Here is a 15,120-nt window from a genome sequence, read left to right on the forward strand (position 1 = left end):
CAGCTGATGCCTACATATTTAATAATTTTTTCTCTACTTTTAAATAGGACATTGAATTTGGGGTAGATTTATGTCTTGGAAAGGACACTTGCCCTTGTTCTTTCATTGTGTATCAAAGAGCTGCTTAGATTCTTCACAATGGTGGCCCTTTCGCATTGTGAACTAGGGAAGGTCAGAGGCCCACATGTGGCTCACAGCTTGGGGAAGTTTTCTCCGTGTTCTGCCAGGGATGGGACTGCCTGAATACTCTCTCTCATAAGTTCTAAGTCATAAACTGCATCCTTCTTGACCAGTCATGCCAGAAATGGCCCCGAGGGGCCTCCAGGCTTGGCTGATGGAACACTGCGCCGGCTTCCTGGGCCGCCACAGCTGTTTTCCTGAGGGAGGCCCAGATGCCTGGGTTGGTCCTGACTTTCCGTTTTTTGACTACCTGTTCTGGAAGCAGTTCCAACCAAGGGGGTGGGGGAATAGCAGGCATCCAGCTGTTTTAAATAAGCCTTGGCAACCCAGGTACTGATTACATAAACACTGAAAAAATTCAAAAAGCATTTTTTCTCTGACTTTAAGGCTATAAAAAAGGTGTGAGACTGTACCAACACTCCACATTGCCTCTTCTTGAGGAGAAATTTAATGACAAGGATAAAGTCTTCAATTAGGAAAGCAGAGATGCTTCCAGAAAAAAAAATGAAAAAGATGCCACATCCAACTGGGAAAGATCACACATTATAAAGAGACTGAATGGGAAGGACCTGCATTCTCCACATGGCTGGGAAGAGCAGATCCTTCTTTGTGGAAATGGCAAGGCAACATTGAAGCTGGATTCAGAAACATAGTTGTTGTTTGTCTCACAGCCTGGGTGGGAAGAGTATGTGATTTTGTGTATGGTGTGCTGTGTGTGTGTGTGTGTGTGTGTGTGTGCATGCGCACTATGTGTATGTGGTATGTGTATGATATGTGTATGTGTGTGGTATGTCTCTGCTGTGTGTGTGTATGTGTGTGGTGTGTGTGCATGTGCATGTAAGAATCCAGTGTGACTTTATGCAATTGAGAATTGAGCTTTTTCTTTTCCTTTATTTTATATACCTCCAAATAGATTCCATTTTAATATTTTCCACCCTTCATATTAATCACTGCCTCAATGACACTCCATTCATGAATGGAAGCTTAGCCATGATCCTAATCTTCATATTTCTATCTAGACTGCCAAATAAAATGAAACCAGAACTGTGGAAAATATTATAATGACAATATTATGTCCATTTGTGAACTGGGAGCCAAAGGGGAGGAAGGGCAGGTGGAAAAGGCATCTCTCTCATGGAGTTCCAAAATGACAGTTTGAATCTGTTCTTTAGGAGCTTTGCCTTTTTCTTTTCAACATATTCAACAAAAAACTTAAATTGCAAACCATTAGAATAGACTGGATTAGGCTTGACCAGAACAATTGTCCTGGAGTGGGTAAGTCTTTCTCTGATAAACCACCATGTGATGATACTCAAAGAAGCAACAGGGAGGAGACGATTAAATGTGTACCTTAATAATTCTCCTCTTGTTACTCCACTGAACTCTAGACACTTCCATGGGACTTGTCTCTGCTCTATAGAATGCTCATTTTCATTGGTCAAAGAGTTTTCAAGGGAGAAATGAGTGCAGATGCATCCATTACTTTCCTGGGTTTTCTTCTGCTCTACTCCACCATCGCCTCCAATGGCAGGTTCATCCACCATAGTGCTCTTACAACTGTTAGACTTTAACTTTTTTTGTCTATGACCTGAAAATGTTGTTTTCTACATGCTTATATATTTACATAATTCTTTCCTCTCTATTATTTCTAGCTGAACTCTAAAGTTCTATTTGTCATAAATGTTAAAACTCTTGCTTGTGCCATAATACAAGGTCTATAAACTCAGACACACAAATAGAAACACAACTGCTCATCAAAGGTAGGGACTACCAATTCCCAAGTACAGGAAAAAAAACTCATTTCATAGCCCTAAGAGACACATATTCTACAACACTAGGGATGTACAATCATTATCTAAATAATTAAATTGATTTCATTAAAATAAATATAATATGAACACTTATAAGTTTATATGGCTATGTTAAACCATAAACACTTAATGGAATGAGGACAAAACTGAAATAAACTGGGCAGAGGCCCTCATGAGTTGGTACATGGGCATGAATGATCTAGTGGAAACCAGAGAAGTTCTAGGTCCTTGGGCTAGAAGGAGGAGATGGAGGGAGGGGGTCAGATTTAGGAGTCTTAGATTGCAGCTGCCTATATTGGTTGGAGGGGTTTTTGGCCTTCCAATAAGATTGGGTCATGATTATAATGTTTGACATTATTGTAAAATTATGCAAAGTGATATTTTAGATTGATGCTGAGTTTAAAAAAACCCAATTGAATGATTCTTGGAATGCCAAAGATGAATGAACTGACCCCCTCCCCAGATATTGTGATCTTCCTCTCATGGAGAGAGTGGTTCAAGAAGAGGCAAGATGGCACTGAGTTACTGTAGAAGAGTTTCTTGATCAGAATCGGATTGGGATGAATCATCTCTGAGTAATGATGAGACTACTCTTTGAATGAACCATTACCCATCTCAAAAGCTTCTGAAGCACTTTATTAGACATGATCTCACTAAACAGGAACTCATGGGCCATTGTAAAATATCAGTGATGATGAAGGAAAATGTCACACTGGAGCCTCTTCTAATTATAAATTACAACTAGGTAAGCACATATCAGTTATAAACAGTTTATGCCATTCATGAATAAATTTAAACACTTTATATTTTCATTGATTTATAGTAAAAACAAAAGACTTCTGCCTCAGCATCAAGTTAGTTATGTCAACAAGTCAAGCTAACAAGGAATTATTCAGTGCTTACTGAGTAGTAAGAGAAAAAATGAAGGGAAAAGCAAGGCCTCTGCTTTTAAGGAGCTCACAGTCTATTTGGGGATAGAACATGCAAAGCACCATGTGCAAACAGAATATGTGAGAGTCAATAGATCATCTCAAAGAAAAGTCATTAGCATTGAGAGCTACCAAGACACATCTCTCAGAATGTGGAAATTAAGTAAACGTTTAGAAAAAAATCCTGCAATTAGAGTCAGGGGAAGAATAAAAGTTAGTAAAAAGATGATTCAGTTTTTCAATAAATACTAATTAAGTACCTGCTCCATGAAGGCCTTCATAACAGTCACCACAAGATATATTTTTATAAATAAAATGAATGCTCTGCTCTCAGGCAGCTCACAGCTGAATTCATTAAAGAATGAATGAATAAAACTTTTATTAACCACTTACTATGCACAGTATTATTGTTTAATCATTCAGCTGTACCTTCCTCTTGGACACCCCATGATCACCAGACCCTTCTCTCTACCACAATCTCTCAAAATCCATGCAAGCTCAGGTTCATTGTTTCCATGACACTATTTCTCCATCTCATTCATCCTCTGCCATCTCCTTTTCTTGAATATTTTACACCATCAGGGTCTTTGTCAATAAATCCTAGCTTCTCATTTTGTGGTATTTTAACTTCTAGTGAAAAGTCTGAATTAATTCCTTTAATTATTGACTGGTTGTTCTCCTTGTTGTCCAGGGGACTCTCAAGTTTTCTTTAGAATAATAGTTTGAAAGTGGTGTTCAGATTTCCTTATAATCTGGCTCTCACAGCCAGGCATTGTTATTGGAAGAACCATAGCTTTGACTATATGGTCAGGAAGGTATGTCTCTGTTTTTCTATTTTAAGTGTTGGGGATAGAAACAGGAGAACAAAGAGCTCCTATTCTAATGGGAAAATAACAGAGTTGAAAGGATTAGCTGCTAGTCAAATGGAAGGGCTCCACAGCCCTTAAGATACCCCCACAAAGCAGATGATAAAGCCATTTTCTGTAATGTCATTCTGATAGATAATGTTCTATCTGCTTCTTACAGTGAACCATCTCACAGAGCCAAGGACTCTGGCAGTCAGAATTTCTTTTCTGGGTCTTTGGAATCTGTGGCTGTAGTCTTGTAGGAGTCATCAGGCTCCAGGGTTATCTCTACAGCTAAGGTGATGACTGAGGACCCAAGACTAGAGACCTGGCTTTTCCCAAGTCTCTTGGGTTCTCAACCTGAACTGTCTCCATAACGACCTGAAGCAAAACTTTTGAAACTCAGTGATGTTCAGTTGATTTATGTGTGAAATGAGAAAATTTAAATAAATAAGGGGTTCTTACCATCGGGTTATATATAGGTATGTGTGTGTATATGTAATCTTTGTGTTTACACAGCTTGACATGCAAAATCAGTTTCTTTGGTAGGCTTATTTTAATTTATACATTTAGAAACATGATTAGGAGATCAAGTCCATAGGTAGGACCAAATTGCTACCAAAGAGGATCATGGAACAGAAAAGGCTAATAATCTTTGGTCTCAATGTCATTAAATCCCTTTTGAATCAGAGTACCACCTATCAAATGTGATGACAAAGAAAGCATAAATAGCATCCATTGGAAAACAGAGTGCTGGTTATTCATTTTGATAGAGAAACCAAATGATGCTACCTGGACTGTGATTTTAAGGTCACATGTAGAACAAGAATCACGACTTACATACACTTGTTATATGTTAGAGAAAGAACTTCAGTATGTGCTTATGAGCATCAATCATAATTTAAAACATTCCTATGTGTCTCTGAGCTAATTGTGCAAGGTTCATCCAATGGCTGCCCATCCTCTTTAGTTCTTCTTCATGGTCTCTCATTAGTTTTCCAGATAGGCTCTCCCCAACAATCTGGGAGTTGTCCTCACTGTCTTCTGACATTGCCACAATTACTGGGGAGGGGGGGTATCTTTATTTTTTGCTGACACTACCAAGGCTCTCCGAAGCAATGGATTTGTTCATCTGCCTCTCATCCTTTCCAAGGGTCCTACTCTTTTCCCATAATAATATTCTTTCTCTCTGAGTCTTTTTTTTTAAGATTCTCATTTCAGTTTAGCCTGCCCACAGAGGGAGATAATTTTTTTTTAAGTATAAATGTTTGTGTATAGAAAGGAGATTACTGATTTAGGTCCTGATTCATCTTCTACCCACAAAACCTCTTTGGGAATAAACCCAGATAGTGGAATGTATATAAGTTCAGGAATAATGGTCAGGAGCAGTGCATTTAGCACTGGCCCTGGAATCACAAAGACATGAGTTCAAATCCTACCTCACTCACTTATTAGCTGTGTGACCCTTCACTTTGAGCTGGAGAAGGAAATGGCAATCCCCTACTATTTTTTTTGCCAAGAAAATCACTAAAGAGGTTAGTCAGACACAGCTGTAAAGGACTGAACAATGACCAGTGTGGCACCTTTTGTTGATTTCTAAGAATCACCCAAACCATTCTTGCTCCCAAACCTCCCTTACACTAAATATCTCTTAGTTAATCTAAATAGAAATAGTAGCTGAGGTTTGCAGAAAATTTGTTTTGAAAGCATTATCTCATTAATCACAAATTAATCAATCAGACATCTTTCAGCATACTTGTTAAGTGTAGTGCTGGGTCCTAGTGCTGGGTCCTTGGGACTCAAATGGCAAAGTGAAATAATCCCTGTTCTCAGGGAACTTGCATTCTACAAAACACAAAACAGAGTAACCTGGTAGAGAAGGTACCATGCTGTAATTCCCATTTTACAAATCAGGAAAAATGATTCTCATAGAGATCAAGTAATTTTTCCATTTCCAGAATAAGGTAGTGTGGTCTAGTGGATAACATCATGGATTTAGAGTGAAGAAGAATTGAATCCAAGAGTTGCCTGGGACATGATACTAACTGTGTGACCTTGGATAAATCACTGAACTCCAGGGAATATAAAAGTTATAGAGTAATAGATGTTATTAATTTGTATTAGCAAAATATGTAGCCTTACAGGTTCTTCCTTACCCTGCTGGAATCAGAAATCTAGACCAAAAGTAGGGCAAGCAATGGGAAAATAGGATAACATATGAAATCTTTGGTAAACATGAAATCACATTATAAATATCAGCTTTTATGAAATGCTAGAGGAAACATTTGAACCCAGGTCTCTCCAGACTCTATGGTCAGCCTACTTTACCTTCTAGTACCTTGCTTTGCTTGGTACCAACCACCTTTGGAGCATTGCCAGAGGTGACACAGGCATGAGGAAGCAAGCCATTTTCCTGTTGATGTGTCAATAACTGACTTTTACTTACTCAACACAGTTGAGCAAATGGATGAGCACTTCCTATGGGTGGGGGGACCAGTCAGAATGCCATTCTAACTGACATTTACCACTGAGAGTGCCCTACACCTGTGTTCTATGGGGCTGTGAAGGAAGTTCAGGAGCTCAGGGATCTGGCTAATATCCTGAGACAGGGGATCACAGTGCTAACTAATTCTTGCTCATCATCATAATTTGTTTCCCTGAAAATGCTTTTCTTATGTATCCCTGTCGCCCTGGGGAGAGAATCAAAGCTACCCCGACTGGAAGCTGGACAGCAAGAGCCCGACTCCAGCATGTAAATTAGCCCAGCAACATGAAACATATTAGCTTGAGGGTTTTAGGAATTTGGAACACGGAATGCTAAGGATGTGGGTTTAATTGAAATGCATGATGATGACCATGACTGTTCCTCTGGAGAATTTGGGGAAGGTGTATGTAAATACTAGAGAGTCATGCCACATGACATCATGGAGATGTTTCTAATCCAGAAGATAAATTTCACTGAACCCCCTTTTACCTCACCCTGATTTTCATTTTCCCAGGATTCCTGCTTGGACTTAAGAGAAGAATCATCTGAATAAATGAGCCCTGAAGAAATGACTGAGTAAGTTCTCTAAAAAAGCTCTTCCTCCAAGAAGCTCATATACTCATCACATTTTTCTGGAAAAACATTTTTCCTTGCTTTTAAACATAAATCAGGGACAACACATAAAACCTCACATACTTCAGTGCCTCTAAGAGAGCTGGGAGAACATCTTACTGAGGTAGTGCAATCTCCCAAGAGCCCACAGACCAAAAGATAGTCACAAAGGGCATGGTGCCACTTTGTCATCCATCTGCCCTTCTACTCAGGGTCATTGATTCCTCTCTTGATTCCTGAAGAACATTTTAATGGGGGATCCATTGTTACATTTTTCTCTCTTGGCATAATAATGCCTACTATTGTAAGGTAAACTTTGTCGAGTCAATACAAATGGGGCAAATTAGGTCACACTGGATGGCAAAGCCCTCTTCCTTTATAGAGTAACCAACAATTAATCTGTGCTACTCATAATGGAATGACCCAATTGTCTAAAAAGAGTTTCTGAATTGGAGGACAGAGCCAAGATGGTGACATGAAGACAGGAATTCCTGGAAACTCATTCCCCCCAAAACTCCAAAAGCCATTAAATACTCTATCCAAAATTTAGAGGGGCAGAACCCACAGAAAAATTGAGTGATGCAATTTCCCAATCCAAGACAACTTAGAAGTTCCACTGGAAAGGTCTATTTCACTGGGACCAGGGATTGGAAAAAGCCCCAGCTGCAGTGCAGTGCAGCTGCAGCCCCAGCCACAGAGCAACGCAGCCACAGTTGCAGTGCAGCACAGCTTGGGTCTGTGGCAGAGGGGGTAGTTTCCAGACCTCTTGGCCCAGGGATCACCAGAGACAGCTGGAAGAGAGATGAGAGAACTATGTTGTACCAGAATGGAGTGCCAGCCTCAGAGCAGCCCTGTGGTGAGAACCTGCAATGGGAGTCAGCAGAACCACCAAACAGTTCCAGAACTCCCAGCCAAAAGTTGGGGGAGACTGTAGAGGTCTACCTGATCTCCCTGGGGCAGGACTCAGCTGTTTGGCCACACTCAGATCCAGGTCAAAGTCTGAGCCCCCATACCACCATAGAGAAGCAGGGCTTCTGCTCATAACTCCAAGGCAGAGGGGGAGGACCTATGGACATCCACATCCTAGAGAACAGTCAAGAGAGCAGTCAGAACCTCTCATAAGACCTTAGAGGAATTAACGTCCCTGTGGGTTGTCCTCAAAACCCCCAAAGCCTTGGAAGTGTAGTCATATGGTGAGGAAATGAGCAAACAACAGAAAAAGAACCTGACCATAGAAAATTACTTTGGTCCCATGGAGGACCAAAATACGTACTCAGAAGATGACAAAATTGAAGCTTCTGAATTCAAAACCTCCAAGAGAAATAGAAAATGGGCCCAGGGTATGGATAAGCTCAAAAAAGACTTTGAAAAGAAATTAAGGGAGGCAGAGGAAAAATTGGGAGGAGAAAATGGGAGCAAGACAGATAAATCATGAAATCCAAGTTAACAGCTTGGTGAAGAAACACAAAAAAGTGAATAAAATAATATAATACTGAAGAAAATAATTCTGCCTTAAAAAGCAGAATTGGCTATCTGGAAAAGGAGATAAAAATGCACTCTGAAAAAAATAACTCCTTTAAATGCAGAATGAAACTAATGGAAGCCAATGACTTTGCAAGAAATCAGGAAGGAAAAAAACTACCAAAAAAAAAAATTAGAAGAAAATATGAAATATCTCATTGAAAAAACAACTGACCTCAAAAACAGATCTGGGAGAGATAATTTAAATTTTATTGGACTGAAAGTCATGACCAGAAATAGAGCCTAGACTTCATTTTTCAAGAAATAATACAGCAAAATTGTCCTGTGATCCTAGAAGCAGAGGGTAAAATAGAAATTGAAGGAATTTGACATTCATCTCCTGAAAGAAATCCCACAAGAAAAACTTCCAGGAATATTATACCCAAATTCCAAAACTCCAAAGTCGAAAAGAAAATGCTAAAAGCTTCCAGAAACAAACAATTCAATTACCGTCGCTCTATAGTCAGGATCACACAGGACTTAGCAGCATCCACATTAAGGGCTATGATATTCTGGAATATGATATTCTGGAAGGCAAAAAGTGAAAGATCTTGGTTTATAAACAAGAATCAACTATCCAGCAAACAGAACATCTTCTTTCAGGTGAAAAGATGCACTTCAATGAAACAGGGGACTTTCAAACTTTCCTACTGTAACAACCAGAGCTAAACAGAAAGTTTGATTGCCAAGTCCAGGACTCAGGTGAATCATAGAGGCATAGAGGCATAGAGGCATAGAGGGGGTGGACGAGAAGGACTATGAGGAACTTAATGATGTTGAACTGTTTGTATTTCTGCATGGGAAGAAAACAATGATAACTCATGTGAACTTTCTCATTTATAAGAGAAGTTAGAAGAAGCATAGGCACATGGAGGAGCTGAATATTATGGTATAATATAGTAAAATGGAGTCAAGGGTGATAAAGGGAAGTACTTGGAGAAAGAAAAAGGAGATGAAGAAGAGGCTAAAATATTTCACATAAGCATCAAGAAAAAATATTTTACAATGGAGTGGAATGGGGGAAGGAAAGAGGAGATGAGTAAGCTTTGATTCTAATCAGAAATGGCTCAAAGAGGAAATAACACACACTTAATAGGGTATAGAAATCTATCTTACTCTAGAGAAAAATTAGAGGAAAAGGATGGGATAAGGAGGAATGGGAGAGGGAAGGGGGGTAGGTGATAGAAGCGAGGGAAGATTGTGGGAGAAAGTACTCAGATACAACAACTTCTGAGCAGGGACAGGGTGAAAGAAGAGAGAGAGAATAGAATAAATGAGAGTGGAGAGCAATAGAGTGGAGGTAATAGTTGTAAAAGCAACTGTGGGAGAAATATTGAAGCAACTTCTCTGGTGGACTTGTGATAAAGAAGGTAACTCATCCCAGAGACAGAGCCATTGGAATCTGAACACAGACTGAAGTATGCTTTTGTTACCTCTCTCTCACTATTCTTGAGGCTTCTCATCTTCTTCTGGAGGAGGGGGGGGTTTGTGTTTACTCTTACAACATTATTATTGTAATAATATAAAATAAAGAAACCAAAAAGATGGGGGGGGGTTCCAAAGCAGGAGTTATGGGAAATCCTGCAGTAATGAGGAGATGACAAATGGGGGCAACCTTGTTCTTTGACTCAAATCACTGACAAGAGGAGTAAAACATTTCAGGTAATAACAGTATGAAATGTTCCCTCCTGTTCCTCCAGTTTTCCTCCCATTATCTGTAAAATATATGAATTTCTGTACTTCTTGGCCATCCAGATCAATATGTGTATACAGATACTGGTAGTCACATATGTATGAATGGATTTATTTATGAGAATATGAATGTATAAAGAAATATACACATAGAACTACATGCATGGTCTCCTAGGATGCATACCTAGAACAGACTTTGCATGTCTTCAAAATAGGGACAGACTGGATGCAAAGAGAGCATGCTAGAATATTTTTTTTGAAAATTACAAAGAACTCTTAAATGGATCCAAGCTTCTCTTAGAAACAAAACATATTTTTTTACTCATAGTATTCTATTGGGATTTTATGACTGAGTCATGGAATGCTAACCTTACACTACAGAGAATGGTGAGGAGTATGATGGAGAGCAGGTTATATTACCTAAACTGTGGGACTTTAATTGTTTTTTCAACACAATTAAAAGCAATTAACTTTTTAGGTAACAATAATTTAGTATTGAATCCACCAATCAGAACTGAATATAAGCTTGGACATGCCCTAATGAATCTGTATAAAGAGAACCAAAGAGCTTAAAACCAGATAGAAATTCTGAGTGACTGGAAACAGAGAGGAAAGAGTAGGGCCATATCCATCTGAGCTAGAAAAACAAAACAAAGCATCGTTTCCATGACAATCAGAGAAAGGAGAGGAGGAAAGGGGAGGATGTAAAACAGAGCTATGAGAGAAAGGAGAAATTTGGAAAAGTCATTGGTCCCATAGGTATTTGCACCAAGATGGTGCCACTCATCTGCTCAAGGATGAAGGTAAGTACCAAGAAATTATCAATATTCCCAACTCTTTCTTCCATTTAGTTTCAGTCCATCCAAAGATCAGGAATATTGATAGTGCTTCCTAAGTTCAAATCTGGTCTCAGACACTTACTGTGTGACCCTGGACAAGTCACTCCACCTGTTAGTTTCAATTTCCTCAGCTACAGAAAAAGCTAGAGGAAAAAATGACAAATTGTTCCAATATCTTTGCTAAAAAAAGCCCCCAAATGTCTTCAGGAGTCAAATGTACTAAAATGACTGAACCACAACAAATTCAAAAACAGCATAATAAAAAAGTTCTTTTTGTAATGCAATCATTTACATTAACCTGAATTTTGCCTCAACTACAGAGTCTAAGTATTAACTAGAGAGAAATATTAATGCAAATCAAGGGAAAGCTTCTAACTTTCTATAAATGCTAGAGATAGCTCCTATTTAGTGTTCAGAGTGATTGTAATTGAATTCATAATTTCCCCCCTAATTTTATCATATTTCCTTCCATTTCTGTGTATTTTAGACTTTATTCTTTAACTTATACCTTTTATAAATATTTAATCTTCTTTTGGTCTCTATACTCCTCAGGGAACTATTTTTCTAAATTGTTTCTATGCTATTGCCTTATAAATTATATTACTGGCCTCTTGTTTCCAATATGGTTCTCTTGTAAATAATTGCTGCAGGTAGGATTTACTTTGGTAAGAAATTGTTTATGTCGCTTATTGTGTATTTCATTATTCATTTTTGCTCTCTTCATGGTCTTCCCCCCCCCCCATTCTTTCTTCATGCAATACTTTCTCTGGGTTCATGACTTCCCACTCTTCTTGGGTCAGTTGCCTCCAGAAATTGTGATTCCCCCTTCTGAAAGAGAATTAGTGATCTATATACCAAAGTCAAGCAGACAAATACCCAATGCAGTCTACATCTCCCTTGATAGAATTTCTTAATTCTCCCACAAGAATAAACCTGTAGTGCCCCTTCCCAGCAAACACGATCCTCCTGTTTTTTACCTCTTTTTTTCTTCCCTTTTCCTCCTCACCCAATCTTCTATAAAATTTCTTCTTCCTGAGAGACTACAGGAGCTTTTATCCCCCTTTTTATTTTTAGCTTTTTGACTTGATCAAGGTCAGAAGTGGCAAACTCAAACATAAATGGATATAGGCCAGATAATGATTTAGAAAACACATTTTAATATTACCTATGTTGTATTGCATTTTTATCTAATTTATTAAAATTTCCTAATTATATTTCAGTCTAATTCCTGTCACATCTTGTCCATAAGTTTGACACTTCTGGTATAAATCATATATCCCTTTCTATTTTCTTCTTCCCCTTGCCCTTTATACTTACCCTTCTAGTCTATGATTTAGGGACCAAAAAAAACCACTGCTTCACTTGTTGATGGGGTGCTATGAGACTTAATCAACCATGTTATTCCATTAAATTGTTACCTCATAAATTGAACTTACTTTCAATTAATTGCTATTTTAAAGAAAATTCAGAGGTTTTGAGGAACAAAGAAACTCTTTTGTGTTGATTATGGATCTAAAATTCAAATTAAAAAAACCCTTAAGTAGTTTTGCCAAGAAAACCCCAAAACGGGATCATGATGAGTTGGACATGACTGAAAAAAATGGCTAAACAACAAATGTCACAGAGACAAGTTTTAAGTGGACTTTTTGGAGCATCTTATTGGTTCTATACTTAAACTAAGTTAATTTGACTCTATGGGGTAACTGAGGACTCCATCAAAATAAATATTGACTTTTAATCATTTAATCAATAAACCTTTGAAAATGTTATATATCTAAGACTTGTTTTACTGGAAATTCTTGACCTAATAAAACAAATTAGTCAAACAAAACAAATTCCTAATTGGTAAGATCCAAAAATATTTTATGTGTCATTGTGACCCTAGAGTCTATCACTTTTCTGACTGGAAATAGGCAATATATCTCATCACCTATCCTCTGGAATCATGGTTACTTTTTGTGTGGATAAGATTTCTTTCAAAGGTATTTTTTATAACTTTTGATTGCTTTCATGGTTCTACTCACTGTAATCTGATTAACTTCCTAAAAATCTTCCCAGGTTTCCTTTGAAATCATCTTTTTCATTCTATGACCATACTATTCATTATATTAATTTAACTATAACTTGTTGAGCAATGCCTCAATTGACGGTTGTCCATTCTTCAAAAGTTTGACAACCTAATAGCATATAATGAGAAGCTAATGAAAGGACCAGGGGAGCAAGGAAATTCAAACGACTGTAGATATTGAAATGATGAGAATGAGGATATGGCTACCCAACTTCCTCCTTAAATGCCCACCTGGAGAGGGGCCCACACCTACCCATTCTTCACCCTCTGCAATCAGAATTAGGGAGCAGCCCCTAGCAAGAAGGTTTATCTTTATTTTTTTTAGGTTTTTGCAAGGCAAACGGGGTTAAGTGGCTTGCCCAAGGCCACACAGCTAGGTAATTATTAAATGTCTGATACTGGATTTGAACCCAGGTACTCCTGACTCCAGGGCCAGTGCTTTATCCACTATGCCACCTAGCTGCCCCAAGAAGGTTTATCTTTCAAGGTTAACATGATCTTAGAGGATGAAGGGATTCCAGCAGGCATGATGAAGTTCAGAGGTGTATACCCCAGGGTGTGTTATATGTAACACAATGGTCTCTTCCTTGCTTAGTAAACTCCAGTGAGGGAGAACCTACCATCTGCTGATCAAGTTTATCTATTTTTGGATATTTTAAGTTAGCACATTTTTCCATGACAGCAACCCCATATTAGAATTTTTGCATCTTCTACCTATTATCACTTCTGGAACCAAACAAAACAAGTGTAATCCTTCCTCTGCAGGTAAAACTATTCCAAAATATGTTCAGGCTTTCCTTTTAGTCATCACACTCCAAATTCCTTCCAATTCTTCTGTAGCCAAATTACAATGTCTTAGTACATTTTCCCACATATCAATGTCTTTAGAAGTTGCCTCTCAGACTGGAACACAATAGTTATCCTTTCTACTTCATGGGAGTTAGGGGTGTAACACAACCACAAACTGGAAAATCCATATAAAATTTTTCACCCTCCCTTTGTACCAGAGAAGAAATCTATGCTTTTTTCTTTTTCTTTTATGTGGTGTTTATAGTAATCTTATTGTAAAGTTTGTATTAAATATTTGGTCATAGATTACATGTAGGTCAATGTTAAGTAATAATATTGCTTTAAAAAGAACTTTTTTCTGTGTTATTGGTTGGTCTTCATTTGTCATCTGTGACTTCAGCAAAGCTCCCCCCAAAATTTCCATTGAATTTCTTATGCAGACCACAATAGATTAAACCCTCAAGGAGAAAAGTCATGATGTGGAAGGCATAAGTGAACCACAGATGTGGTCTAATCTGTGTACAAAAGGAGGAACTAGATAGACTATCACCCTCTTTTAACATTTTGCCTCCCTTTATGTCAAGCCAACAAGAATTTGTTAAGCACCTATTAGTTGCCAATCATGAATAGTGACAGGAATAAATTAAAAAACATTCCCTCTTCTCAGGATGTCCACAGATAATCAGGGAGATGATGAACAAATAACTACCATAATAGGGTTACCTCAAGAATTTGAAAGAGTTGCAATATAAGTGAGTTGGGTTGGTGGTGTTCTCTGGAAGAGGTATGAGTCTAATATAAGAGGATGATATAAAAATCAAGCTTAAGGGATAAGAGAGGTATGTACTGGAAGAAGGGAGAAGGAGAGGTAGAATGATCACAACCTTCCTCACATAAAAGAGGCCAATAATTTTTTTTTTTTTTTTACAGTGGAGGATGTTGGTAATAGCAGGGAGGGTGGATTGGTGAAAAAGTGGTCAGAAGCAAGACATTTTTGAGGAAGGACAGGGTGAAGGGAAAGAGAGAATAGAATAAACAAGGGGAGATTGAATGAATGAAAATATAGTTAGCAATAGTAACTATGGAAAAATATATAACAAATTTCTTTGAAAAAGGCCTTATTATTTAACCACATAGAGGGGAGGAAAATTTATAAAAATTAGAGCCATTTCACAATTGATAAATCATCAAAAGACATGAACTGTCTTCAGATGAAGTAATCAAAGATATCCATAACCATATGAAAAAAATGCTTTGACTCCCTATTGATTGGAGGAATGCAGATTTAAAAAATTCTGATGGACTACTTCATATCTATTAGATTAGTTAACAGTACAGAAAATAAAATG

At 38.0% G+C, this 15,120-nt stretch overlaps 1 protein-coding gene across 4 annotated transcripts in view; it reads right to left on the bottom strand.

Moving 5' to 3' along the window:
* Positions 1–15,120, bottom strand: part of LOC141494331 (alkylglycerol monooxygenase-like) — a 240,778-nt gene that overhangs the window by 27,440 nt on the left and 198,218 nt on the right. For 3 of the 4 annotated variants that reach the window (XM_074195411.1, XM_074195410.1, XM_074195408.1), the window contains one exon: positions 8,834–8,910. The exons of the other annotated variant lie outside the window; for it this stretch is intronic. In XM_074195411.1, the coding sequence (XP_074051512.1) occupies positions 8,834–8,910 (77 nt within the window). The remainder of the gene's footprint in view (positions 1–8,833; positions 8,911–15,120) is intronic. 4 annotated transcript variants of the gene reach the window in all.

Source organism: Macrotis lagotis, chromosome 7 (assembly GCF_037893015.1).
Source record: "Macrotis lagotis isolate mMagLag1 chromosome 7, bilby.v1.9.chrom.fasta, whole genome shotgun sequence".
NCBI lineage: Eukaryota > Metazoa > Chordata > Mammalia > Peramelemorphia > Peramelidae > Macrotis > Macrotis lagotis.